This window comes from Manacus vitellinus, unplaced genomic scaffold (assembly GCF_001715985.3).
Source record: "Manacus vitellinus isolate BGI_N305 unplaced genomic scaffold, ASM171598v3 scaffold_14_pilon, whole genome shotgun sequence".
Classification (NCBI taxonomy): domain Eukaryota; kingdom Metazoa; phylum Chordata; class Aves; order Passeriformes; family Pipridae; genus Manacus; species Manacus vitellinus.
The window spans coordinates 13,867,012-13,881,260 of NW_021939063.1; the positions used below are offsets into that span (position 1 = coordinate 13,867,012).

The 14,249-nt window shown below is 37.2% G+C and overlaps 1 protein-coding gene across 6 annotated transcripts in view; it reads right to left on the reverse strand.

Moving 5' to 3' along the window:
* Positions 1 to 14,249, reverse strand: part of CACNA2D3 (calcium voltage-gated channel auxiliary subunit alpha2delta 3) — a 403,064-nt gene that overhangs the window by 202,465 nt on the left and 186,350 nt on the right. For all 6 annotated transcript variants that reach the window (XR_001920141.3, XM_018068538.3, XM_018068539.3 and 3 more), the window contains one exon: positions 7,489 to 7,563. Coding sequence is in view for 5 of the 6 variants with exons in the window: in XM_018068538.3 (XP_017924027.1) it covers positions 7,489 to 7,563 (75 nt within the window). In the remaining variant the exon portion in view is untranslated. The remainder of the gene's footprint in view (positions 1 to 7,488; positions 7,564 to 14,249) is intronic.

Consider the following 14,249-nt stretch of genomic DNA (forward strand, 5'->3'; position numbering starts at 1 on the left):
TCAGTTTTACTGCAAGTCTTTGCTATTAGTTTCCATACTTATCCATGCATGCTCTAACTCCAAATATTCCTGAGACATACTTGGCAAAGATTTATCAGATTTGTGAAGATGGACCACATCAGCATATAAAGCAGGAAAGAAAAAAAACCAATCAGGAGGCATGTGTGAGGTGGGAGAGTGATATTTACTGGTGTGTCACAGGCAAGTTTACCCACATGTGCTAACAGATAAATGTGCATCACATCCATAAAATGCATTTAAGCATCATCCCATTCAAAATCCACTGCCAGGGCAATTCCAGGTTAGCTTGCTAGTGATAATTATCCAACCACTTCTGTTTCCTAATATGTTGTGTTGGAAAACAGGATTTTTTTCATAAAAGCAATCATAAAAACAATGCTGAACCAAAGAGTTCAAGATTCAATATGCTCACATTAAAAATGAATTCTCCTTGAGCAAATTGGTTGCTGAAATAGAAAACTTCAGACCAAATTTCAGTGCTCTGGGGCAAACTGAAAGATTTGGAGGTCTATAATGGCTAGACAGTTTTAAAAAAAGAGTAGACTTCAGTGAGACTTTACTGTTTGGGGCTTTTTAACAGCCAAGCAATGCTGTTGACAACCTTTTCTTGAGATCTGACAGACATGGATAGCTAAATATGCAAAAGTAATTTGCTTAAATAAAATTCAATATGCAAAATTTGTATTTACCAACCTCTTACTGGCAATTTCACTCAGCTTCTTTGCTGAATCAGTCTTCTGGTTATTTAATTTCTGGTAATTGCATAGAAAAATAAAAGCCCTTTGGAAGTTATACACTACATCTGTCTATTTTTGTCATTTGAATTTACACTGGGGTAAGTTCTTGATTTAGTTTGGAGTTACTGTGCCTATCTGTGCATCTAGAAGATGATATATTTCATCTGGAAACGTTTACAGAGAAATGTCCTCAACCCATATATAGTACATTAAAAAAACATATAAAAGAGGAATGTATATTGTAATATTGTTACTTTAAATCTGGAGTTACATTAAATCAGATTGTCATCCGACTCCTTTGGGGTAGGTAAATTGTAACATGGAGTTTCTCAAAGATGAAAACCTCTTGGCCCAAGAAAACTGGTATTAAAATAGGCAGTTCCACATGTTTGTAATTTGTGGAGAAAGTGCAGACGGTGACAGAATAGTGTCTGAACTATTTCCCACTCTTTTTTAAATTTGTGTATAGCAAATTGATATACTTCAAGGCACCAGCTGTTTAGTGCTAATGCCAAATTAAAAAATAGTCTGGTAAAATTCGAATATACCTTACATATTTTATATTACTAAACCACATTTAGGTTCACAGATTAATTTCTACCTCAGTTATGCTACCCAATGTAATTACAGATTTAATTCTTGTGATAAATGAAACTTCAAGCAAGATCTGCAAATTAGGGATAGCTTACAGTATCCACAGATCTAAACTGAACCTTCAGGGCAGGTATGTGCCAACACAGAAATTTATGACAATTGTTGGTTGGAAAAACTTAGAAGTGGAGAAACCATGACACCTGTCATATCACCTGACATTATAATTATTCTTAAAACAAATTTCTATATTGTCCTATTGTAAAATGAAAGCTGAAACACTATATCTTGGAAGAAATCTAGTACTGGGATGCCTACTTCATATCTTAGTAAAAGTGGAAGCACATATACTAACACCACTCCCATCACTGTCATATTTGAAATTGCAACTTTGCGTTTTATAAATAAAAGACAAACCTCATTCAGTAAGCTTTCCAAAAAAGAGGATGTTTTCTGAAGCTGTATCTGACAGAAATTCAAGGTGCAATTAAATCCTCACTGCTCTGAAAGCTACACACAACGAGCACTTACAGAACCAACAATTTTGCAGAAAAGTAATAAAACAATTTGATCAAAACCTGTGGAAATTTCTAAACATTTTATACTAATTATGTTAGCATATCCTCCTGGTGGGTTACTGCTAGCAGTAAAAAAAAAAAAAAAAAAAAAAAAAAAAAAAAAAAGTTAAATGAAGATTTACAACTCAAGACTGCATTACTTGGTTCTTCTTTAAGCTGGTTGGGAACAGGTTTAGATACTTAGAACCCTCACACTTTCTTAAAGAAAAGCATGTTACTTGATCAACATTCTGGAGATTCAGGGCTGAAAAAAACTGTTTTCTCCGACCTTCATTCCTTTCCCATAATAAAATTACATGAAAATATTAAAATGCTTAATTATATTAAATCTACTGTAATACATCAGACAGATATTTATTAGTGCTCTAATGAAGGAGTGATCTTGATCAAGTAACAGGTAAGATGAGGCTTGTTCAAAAACGAATTCTTGCCTTCACTACACCAATCCCTATGAAACCTCTACCAGGATCAAGAATCTTTGGCTAACTTGGCTAATTTACATCATATAAATTAAAAAGCAAATCTAACTTTTCAGCCCTTACTACTGTAGCTGTGAGAAGAGAGTTCAGTTCAGAGATTCCAGTTGAATTTTAACTCTTAATTTACGTAAAGTTGCAACTGGAATACAGCGTGCACATCACAGAGGAAGAGAAGGAAAGAATGTGGCTTCACCAATAATAACTGCGGTGTCATTCAAAGAGAAATGCAGCTTCCTTGCTCTGTGTGCACTTTGTACATATTTACTCTAGTGGCAGGTATATGTTCTTACATGAAAAACAGAGAAAAATGAAGGGGCGGGGGGAGAAGGGTGGAAGTGGACTTTATAATATCTTTCCTGATGCTTGGAACTGAAAACTAATATACATTTCTCACAGAGTGGATATAAGAGGGCTACAATGCTTTAAATGCTTTTTCATACTTTAATGAGAGTTAATTTTTTTTCTTTTAGGTAATTATTTCCCACACTGTGGTCCAGAAAATAATGGTAAGTGGTCTAGAGCCAATCTGTGGAATTAACACTGTGTTTACAATACTGATTCTGTCCCAAAAAGTGAAGAGATGTGGAGGGGAGCAAGAATGACCGTGTCTCACTGAGAAAATGTACAAACCAGACACCAGATATCTTTTTTTTTTTTCCTTAAGACTAATTGGATTTTCTGAAAGTCTGGCTCTCTGGAAGCCTGTTACATTCCCTGCACATTATGGATAAGAATTTCTGCAACCCATCCCTGAATGTGAAAGAGTGTGTTCATTTGCTACCCTTAATCCCATCGAATATTCAGCACCAACACCATTGAGAAACACTAATTTCCCAGGCTGCTACAAGCCCTGAGGCTGAAGCTGTTTCCTGTAGCCTACCAAAAAATATCCTTGTGCTCCATTCCCTGAAGATGCTCCCAGGTTTCATCTTACCTAGCCAGGCTGTGCAGGGGAACAGAATAGGCTCTGGCTGTAGCCCAAGTGCCTGGGGCAAGAGGCTGCTGGGGGTGGCAAACACAGGGTTCACTTATGCCTGAGCCTTGGAAAGCCAGGCTGTGGCTAGGAGGGGGCTCAGGATGAGCAGGGCAGAGTCTGTGCTGGCACATGGGAACCCTCTCAGCAGAAGCAAACACTACACCCTGCTCTCCCAAAAAGAGAGGATGTTGTCTCTCCCCACATCCAGCCCCAGGTTAGTGTAATTTAACCCTATTTATTCTGCTGAGAAGCTGGTTTGCCCCTTAGCTCACTACAAATGAAAGGCAAGTGATAGGGATAGCTAATCTTCTAGATCTCCTGTTTCTCCTTCTTTGTTTTGCTAAAGTTTAAACTGTGTTCAAAGAAGGGCATTTGGCATGTTTAAGTGACATCCTCAGAGTAGAAAGATTCCATTTGAAAACGTCTGAGACTTACAGAAAGACAGCAAAGTAGTTCTTCAATAAATACTTTCAAGACAAATACAGACTGGGGTACTGATCCTGTGAAAGCAATTTTTATTTGGAGTTATTGAAACAGCTGCTTTCCGCATGAGATTAAAAGCTCCAGTCAAACATCTCAAAGTAATTTCTTATCTCTGCTTCTAAGAACTGTATTTGCTACAAGTGATGTCAGATGAACCTAGCAAGATGCAGTTAGCAAGAAGTAGGGTGTGCCTCTGTGTATGTTGTGGGGAGATTTTTTTGTTAAGGATCATTTAATGGGATTTTTTTATATTGGCAGTCATGTATTAAAGAAAAAAAAAAGAGAGAGAGAAGGAGAGAGACATGTACTTCCAAAATGGTAGAAATTAAAGTTCACTCAGCATGAACTAACAGTTTGGTAAAACTGGTTCTATGCATGCTTCCAGCAACAATGCTGCATTAAGTAATACCTGTCTTAAGTAAGGTCAGGAGTATGTATAGCTACATAAAAGAGTAGTAGAGTGAACTGTTAAAAATCCAGTCCCTACAATCATCAGAAGTATAGATCTGCTCTATCCACATAAAAGAAAACTATAACAATATGGAATACCATTCCAGCATTTTTTGATTATTTCTATTTGAAGTTATAATATGGGAAGAGACATTGCACAGAATCACAGAACATGCCGACCCACAAGGATCACCAAGTCCAACCCTTAGCCCTGCACAGGACTATCCTCAAGAGTCACACCACGTGCCCGAGAGCATCATATTTTTGGTAGCAAAAGAAAAAAAATGTTCTTTTTTAAAATGGTTATATTTGTTTTGGTGCTAAGAGACTATACTGGTAGTAAGAGATTTGGTCATCCTTGCACCCATTCAGTTGTGGAAACTATTTGACATAAACACAAAGGATAGAAAGTTCTGGGATGAATATATAGTTCCATCTTCAGACCTATGTTGAAATTCAAAAAAATCAGGCATATGTAGACATATATAAACTGAAACAACAGACTTATAAGAAAACATTGCCTGCAAACCACCTGTTCTACTTTTCCAATACAAAAACATGGTTACATTTTCATGACGACTGTTTGGAAAAACTACATAACACAGTGTTTGTCATTATACATTTTTCATGTTTGTTTTATCACTACTAGTTTTATTACTACCAGTTTTATTACTACCAGTGAACATGCAAATAAGAATCTACCTTGTAAGACTGGTTGAGAAAGTGTAATTTTATCTACTTTTTTCTGATATTACAAGGGACATGTGGCAATTACAGAGGAAAAAAAAATTACAGAAGTGTGGTATATCTGTCAGACACAGAAAAGACAGTAACAGCCCAAATGACTGAATACTTATGATGAGTTCCAAAACACAGCTAAACATTCTGATAGCTTTTTACCAGCTTTGGAACAGACACTTGAACAACATTTTAAGACATCTTTTTTCTGTGTGCCTGATCAACAGACTGTGAATTCAAGAGAACCTTTTCCAGTTAATTCAGTGAGGTTTTGATGAGGCCCCCAGGTAAATTTGCTGTGTCAGTATATTCAAATCACTCAGTATCACATCTTACAACAGTATCAGATATTTCAGAGGGCTGTTTGTAACTCAATTCAGGAGCATGATAACTGAATTACTCATTTAAGATTAAGTGGTTGTCCATCTCCTTGGTCAATCTTTACTTAATACTCCGAGTTATACTCAGAACAATGGTACTTTTGTGCCTTCGAGTATTTAGGTAAATAAATTTTTAACTTCATTACACTAACTAGAAAAATAATAAGAACATATAAAGCTCACTTAAAAAAGAAATGAAGATTGACAAAGTTGTAGTATATACAAATACATAGAACTATTAAATGCTACCTATCTCAAGTTTATTCTCTAGTTCTGATCTGTCAGTGAAAGTACATTGCCTACCTTACTGATATGAATAACTAGAAAAAAAAAGTCATATTTAATTATTCCTCCAAACCTTGAATGTATTATTCAATTTACAGGCAAAATAAAGCACAAAGCTATTCCATAAATAAATGAATAAAATAATTTAGCAAACAAGACATTATATCAAAGATTGCTCTCAATAGCAAAAAATGAAATTGTACTTAGTTATTTTGAACAATTGAGCACAGTTCATAAAATCTGAGCATCATCTGGGTGGCATAAAAACTTTTTGATTAATTAAATTGAAATTAATATGACATTAAGTAACATATGGATGCACGATAACCTGCATTTTGATCAGTTGCAGAGTGATGGAAAGGTTAACAGTAGGATTAATTCCAGACAGGACATCTGGGCAATATGTTTGAATCTTTAGGTTTGTGTCTAGAACTTGCATGGATTTCATATGGCTCATTAACTACACCCACAACCAAGTGTTCATTTAGAAAACTGCATCACAGTTCACACAAGACTTCAACACCAAATTGTTAGAAACAATTCATTCCACATAGTAACCAAATGATATTCAGATAACTACAGTGGGAAATATCAACTATACCAAGGAAGCAGCCCATGAAGAATAATTTCTGTAGAATGTGGGTGTATATGCAGGTAAAATGCAAAGAATTCTTGGGAATACTACAATGGAGTAAAGATCAACATAACAAGATCAAAATAATTTTGTCTTGCTACACATAAAAAGACCCAGCATTGACACAGTTCAGTGTTTTTTCTGAGCTGTGTTTTCTACTTCCTATAACATCTCATTGACGTCAGTAAAAATGAGCCACCACACTGGATGTTAAGCACAATTAAATGTTGAGCTGAAACTCTTCTGATTAGCCTCTAATAAAAACAGACAACTATTTAAAGAAAGATGCATGACTGCTGCCCCCTCCAGCCATAAGCAAGATTCATTACAGGTGGACAGATCACTTTAAGAGGAGAGGAAGCCTTAGCAGGGAAGAAGTTCTACAATAATACAAGTGGCTCATTGGCTTAAGGTTTACAGGTGTTTCCCTCTGCAAGAATCACAGGACTTTTCAACTGCCTTATTTCATAATTTTACATGGCATAAACAATCTTACCTTACCCTCCTAAGAGTCATGCCTCCACGGAGGAAGTGCATTTGGATGGCAGTCAATAAACTAAATTTCAAGCTGCAGATTCAAACTGAGATCTTTCTTAAAATGCAATTTTCACTGAAATTACTGCAAGTTTTTTTCCTGAAAAATTCCATCAGGATATAACTAATTTGAACATTTTTACAGAACATTCTTGAATGAGTGCATTATTACATTGACAGACCTGTTTGGAAAGCTAAATTCTTTTATTTGTATAGTATTATATTTGTGTTCATTTGTTTTGCGATTTTGTTTAAACTTCAGTATTTAAGGATGTAATCTCTTCCTCAATAATTTTTGGTAATAGAATGACAGTTCAAATTAAAGCAGTTGAAATATTCTACTTAAAATAATTACCAAACTTTATTAACAGTATATTTTCAGTGATTTCTGTATTTTTCCATTAAGTTAATTCAACCACATTGACTAGAAGGTTATTTCTTTTTCTTCCTACTGAGTCACATAAAACTCCTTTGAAATAGCATGAGGAGAATAATTAATAAATGCTAATAATGGAATGAATTGTCCTGGGAAAAGGTCGTTATGGTACATTGTTACACACTGCATCCTGTCTCTCCACTGTCTTGGTACTTTCATTCCTTACCTCTTTGTTGGCTCTGTCTGCTTGAACTAATGTTCCATTCAAACACGGCTCTACATAGTGGAGTTCTTCATTATACTATAGAGAGAAATACAAAACATGATGAAAAATTTAATTAAAAGCTTGGAAGATACAATTTAATTCAACGGTTTAGAACCACAGTGAAACACTCACAGAAATCAAGAACAAAAGGATTTTGTTCATTTAAAAAACCTGGCTGTGTTTTTTTTTTCCTTTTACATGATTCTTAATTCTTCAGAGGTTTATACTCCTAAAGGAATATTTAATTGAATAGATGCCAACACTCAGCTGGAGTTAAGGGTACTATATACAGTAGCTGGCAAAAATATCCTCCGAGTTGAAATCTGGATAATATTAAGAGGTCATGTTTGATACAGCACAATCAAAACTCCCAATTCTTTGCTACATACAAAAAAAGTCCTGACAAATATTTGTGGCACTGGTTAACATTCTGGAAGGTTAATACTGGAACAACTACACCAAAAAAATCTGTAAGCTTGAATCAATCCTGGAAATGTTTGACAATTGTCAGAATTTCAGTCAAGCAGAGGGGTTTATTATGCACTAAGTCAGGAAGATGTGACAGACCTTGAAGGAATTATGTGCTTATCTTGCAAGGTCTAAGTAAGTTAGATTGCCCAGTCCTACTTTCAGAAGCATCTTAAGCATCAAAAAATGAAGGCTCATCTGCAGTCAATAGACCTTGCAGACTCACGGATGCCTGACTGATATTTGGACTTGATCGTTTAAATCTTTAAAACCTTTCAACACAGGTCAAATTATTAAAGCAGTACCTTCAAAGAGTCTACATATAGTTGTCTAGATAGGGTCTTAACTTAATTCCTCCTCCCATTAATTTAAGCCACTTTAGAAGTTATCACAGATCAAACTGGCTTTGCATCCAGGCTTTAAGCAGCTTCACTCTTTCACACAGCATTGAGTCAGAACATCCACAGTAAACAAAAAAAAAAACACATTCAGTCAAGTCAAAAATAATCAGGGAAAATATTTCATTAGATTATGTTTCATTAGAATCTATTTTTTTAGATTAATACATGCATTTTCTCCCTTCTTACTCCACCTCAGTGGGAATAAAAAAGCCTTGCAATGAACAACTCGTCACAGATGCCGCTTAGACAGGGCTCTCTGCCACTGCAAGTTCTCACTGTCTCTGCCTGTAGCTCTAAGTTTATTCTACTCTATTCCATTTTACATCACTCTTTTCTCTACACCATAAACCCCTGCAACCTGAGCGACCTTAGACACCTGTCATCACCATTCATTTTAACTGTGCACTACTCACCACGCTCATCATTACATAATTACTCTTGCACAGGGAAGAGTATTTAATTTGAACTGCATGAAGTTATTCTTGAGGCACTGTGCCAGACTCAATCAGTTATAAGGAAATATAAACCCAGAGTAGCCCATTATTGCTGGATATAGAGATGATTTACAACAGCATCAACAGAGTAACTGGTTGTAGAGAAACAAGGAAAAGTGCTTGAAAGATATTTACACAATTTTTGCAGTGGATTTGCATGCTTCCTTAATTATTTTATTCCCATCAATGTTATTTCAATATATGAGAGTGTGTGGACATATCAATTGTTCCAAAGGTAATGCAAAATACAAGGCAAAGGCTTCTAGAACACTTTAGAGTCACTGAGAGTGTCCCACGTGCATCTCAGTCTCATAACAGTTTATTGATCTGATAAATGATGTACTTTCCCCTCTAGTTTCTCCCTTCAGACTGCCTTCCAATCTATCTCCTGAGAGTCTTTGCAAAATAATAGTGCCAAATCTACACAGCATCTCTTATTATACTCCAAAGGCAAGACTATATTCCAATCTATTGTAAAAAAGTACTGAAAATCTGTAACAGGCTCTGGTACACCAGCCTCTTCTCCCAAGCCTTTTCCTGTCCTCACACAGGTTTTTCTCAGCATGTTCTTTAATGAAGACATTTTCCAGTTAAGCCTGTTCTTAGCTTGATTTCTGTAGCTGTCATTACACATCTCTTTATACGACCCCAAGCACGGTGTCTGTAGTTGGCCAACACGCAGTAAAATGCTGAAGTCTGCTTTTCTCTCAGTCAGTGTCTCAAACACCTGCACGAAAGCAAACTCAGGATTTCCTAATGCTGTAGTACCACCACATTTTTTTACAGGCCCATCACCACCAGCAAACAGATGAAACAACTTCCTACTCTATCAGACCTTGCATCTAAGTGGCATAATTTCTGTCCACTAGATTTCTATGAGATTTATTTTAACTACTATTTTGAGTAACTCATATCATCAGGCTATTCCCACACACATGTAGCTTATATGGCTGCCAGCTGCATCACATCCCAGAGAGATTCCCTGTAGTTCCCAACTATGCCTTTAGTGTTACTCAGTTGTGCAGGATAAAGGATGCTCAAGCTTTCACAGAGGACATGCTTTAAGTGTCCTCACAGCCCTACTTTACAGAAGCAATCTACTTCAAAAAAAGGATAAATAAAAATGTTTATTCTCACAGAGACAGCACAAGTGAGATACATATATGGTTCTAGCACACTTGCACAAGTAGTATACATTTTCCTTAGCTTTTTTCATATTTATCCTTTGTCATATTTAAGCTGTCTGGAGCAAGGTCCACAGAAATAAATTAAATGCACATTTTGTTGTGCAACAATACACAGGTAAAAGGTTTCCCGCTATATTAAGCATACTCAGATATCCAATACAGCCCAACCAAAGGTCCAACAGTGAAGCCAAACCAGGAAAGGAATCAAAGGAATTCATATTTCCACTAGTGTTTCCCCGGGCTACAAGTGGCACACAAGCACAGCCCACTCCTAGGAGGGATTGTACAGAGGTTCCCTTGGGCTGCTGTTCCCTTTTCCAGGCTGTTCACACATTACCTGTACAGAATCTCACTATTCAAGGAGGCTAAAAAGTAAATTTATCCATAGTCCACCCTGAAGGACTAAAAAAATAGAGATTATGCTGAAACCACTTATGATGGAAAATGCTACATATTAAAGCAGGGAACTATATTACTGTGCTTTGAATTAACAAATACTTTCATTCTAATCAATTTTGCTAAAGTAGTGTGGCTAAAGCAGTAGAATTAACATTCCTGGTTCAGTTAATATTTTGCTAATTTAATGGGGAGTTTGCATTTTTATAAAAGCATTTTAAAAACTACAGCATTTTGCAAAATTAATACTTCTTTTATGATAATATTGTTAGTTTAATGCTTGACTTGGAATTACACTTCAAAGCAAATTGGAAAAATATGCCTTTTCTCTTGTTGTTGCAGGCATCTCTGTTCATGCACCAAAGAACTGACCTCAAATTTTAACACAGGCAGCACAAAATCACTCTTGTGTTTCAATAATTTTTTGCAGTTCAATCATCTAGTCCATCAATTTCAGATGGATTTTGCAACAACCTACCCAGGAAAACTAAAATGATTTTAACATCATCCTTTTATATTTATTCTCTGGAAAGACCTGCACTGAATTCTGCTCTCTGCTATACCTACATTTATATATGTATACATATATACACAGATGCATACAAATATTTCCTCCAATAGTCACTGCTTAATAAAGCCATCCTGAAAGTCACAGTCACTCAGGCTCAAAACTTTTGCTTCATCTAATAAGTACATTGTTTGTCCAGATTTCCTACAATAATAACACTCTTATTCCACCTCAGAGTTCGGTCTGGGAAGAGAAGGAGGTACTTGGCTGTTTGTCTGAGACTTCCAGATGTCCAGGCAGTCCCCACAGAGCAACAATTTGGACAGGCCTTTCAGAGCAATCAGTCTGAGCTGCGTGCTGTGTGAAGAGCAAGGCTTCACCATCTGGGCACAGAGGATGTGTTTTTGCACACACTGCACAGCTGGCCAGTTCTAGATACAGAGACTTGCTGTACGAGTACAGATCTTACATTACAAAGGGTATTTCTTCTATGGACATATGTGTATGTTACCTTCAAATGAAACTGCTGTCACATCACCAGGCTGTGTTGAAATCACAAAGAGTAAGATACAATCTCACTCAAACATCTGTCTACAGATAAAAGCTGTATGGAATTTTCAGTGCTTTCACACCAAGCAGCCTCTTGTGTGGGCTTTGTTGTCTCGTGTTTTGATCACTGAAACATCTTCGGTCTTGACAGAATTCATTTGCCCTGCTGGCACTTGGTCAAAGCAATGCTTCAGAAGTAATTTTTGCTGTTAATGTAGGTCACAGTGACTCTAGCTTTACTGTGTACCCTTGCTATGTGTTTAACACACCACATCTTGAAAGAAGTTCGTGATTCAGACTCAGTCTACCTGTGCCCTTCCTCATTAAAAGGTCCACTCCATTCTCCACAGCACAGGTCTCTGTTGCTAATTAGTTACATATTCAAGCAAACAAATTTTGTGGTTTCTTTACATTACTGTTAATTTTTTTTGCCTTGTGAGACAGCAAAGCATGAAGTTTGTTATGCACGAGGTTTAGGTTAGATATCAGGAAAAAGTTTTTCACCAGAGAGTGGTTTGGCACTGGAACAGGCTCCCCATGGAAGTGGTTACAACACCAAGCCTGACAGAGTTTAAGGAGCATTTGGACAACACAGTCAAGCACAAGGTGTGATTCTTGGGGTGCCCTTTGCAGGCCCAGGAGTTGGACTCAATGACTCTTCCAACTCAACATATTCTAAGAATTTTTTGACTTAGTCCAAAATGACTCCCTACAAACTCTTCCCACAGGAGAACTCCAAGGCAAGAGGACAGCACTTCACCTGCTCACTGCCACTCTTCCTTGTTCCCCCTGCATGTGGTACCTCTTTCAATGCAGTGAATAATTTCAGGTCCATATTTGCACAATCACTAAAGCATCGTCCTAATTCGTCCTAACGAAATTAAACAGCTGAGCTGGTAAGCATAAAAACAATTCTCAGCCACTATTTCTAACTATTTGAACAAACAAACACACATCCATCCTAAAAGAGGTTATAGAGGAGAGAACCTACAGAGGAAAAAAATTACCTCAGACAAATGCTGTAACTACTGCAGTAATTACATTTCTTCCTAAATACTCAGAATTTCTGATACTAGCAAAGCACTGCAAGAGAGGGCTGGAGCCAAAGCCTTTGTGGGAGAGAGCCATGAACTGCCCTGTGCCCATCACAGCCAGTTCCAATCAGCACCAACTCTGGCTGGAGCAACCTCTGAGGTGCCCAAAGGGCAGCAGCACCAGCAGGCTGGGGGGGCTGTGGTGCCTTTGCACAGGCAGCACATGGAAGGAGTTGTTAGGAGTCAGAAACATTTGGAAAGACAGTTGGAAAAGCGCCATGGTAAAAGGGGTGTGCCACTGGACACCGTGGGCTGAGGGTGACCCACACCAGGGTGGGGGCACCATTGAGGGACCATGGCCATGGGCAACCCAATGAAGAGAAAAATGAAGAGCAGAGACAGCAGAAACAACGAGCAGTGAGGAGGGACAGAGAGAAACTGCTGAGCCCAGAACTGCTGATGGAAACCAACACAGGACCAGCTGCCTCAGGTGCTCCTGCACCTCAGCCAGGAGAAGGGCGGGATTGAAACGGCAACAAAAGTGCTGGGACCAGGGCACAGAGTGGGGTGTTGGACAGGAGACAGCCTGGGAAACAGGGAGGAAAGGCTCAGTTTGCCGTTTCTTTCCTCTTCTCAATGCCCAAATCAGTGATCAGAAGTTTGTGTCATTGGCAATAACTGACGTTAAAATTCTGTGACTCCATGCTGTTTTACACACAGCTCAGTTCACTTTCAATTAAACTTTAAATTGGAAAAAATGGCAATTAGTTTTTTCACACTTGCTTTTTAAAAACTATTTACACAGTATTTCTGCTGTACTACGTAGGCAAAATCATTAGTTTGGATTCAAGCTACATATGTAAGAAACTTCACTTAAAAAAACACATTTCTTTTTTCTTCCTACATCCTTCACAGTAACTATCACAACTGCTGATAAACACAGAGATTATACACCAGAAAATGGCTGGTCAGGCATCTTAATAATTACTTAGTTGAAACATGCTTTCAACTTGCAGAAGTTATTTAGATTACAGTTAATCACAATTTTTTGAAGGACAGTAAACCTTTTTTTGATACAGTATGTAATTATGTCTTTATACTACATGAGTTTCTGCTAATTATGCAATTATCATGCAAGGAGATTAATACAAAAGATATATTCTGAACTGCTCACTATCTGTTAAAAACACAGTATATGCACATATCCATAGTTCATTCTCTATAGAATCTCGATTTGCACCAGTGTCACTGGGGTCATTTATTTCACAAAGGGTACTTCCCTTTTAGTAAAAAAAAAGGCCAAAATCCTCCTTACATTCAAGAAGTCGAACACATTTTTAGGATTTATGCATTTGATAAAACCATTTACCTATAAAGTATTAGCAAAATAATATCAGCAAAGGAAAATTTATAAAACCACCAATTCCTCCTCCCCTCCAAATCTAGTTCTGATGTCAGTTTTGGACTTGTTAAAGCCATCCTTACCCACATGATTAACCCCATTACTCTTTAAATTTAGTAAAAGCAACCCCTTGTCATAGATTTAAAACATGCGCCATGGAAAACTAACTACTGATGATCTGATTTCTCACTGTTAGTAATCACCAGCAACTCCTCTGCACAGCTTACACATACCTACATTTCAGATTCCCACTGAGGAAAACATGAGCAGTGAGCAGCTATGC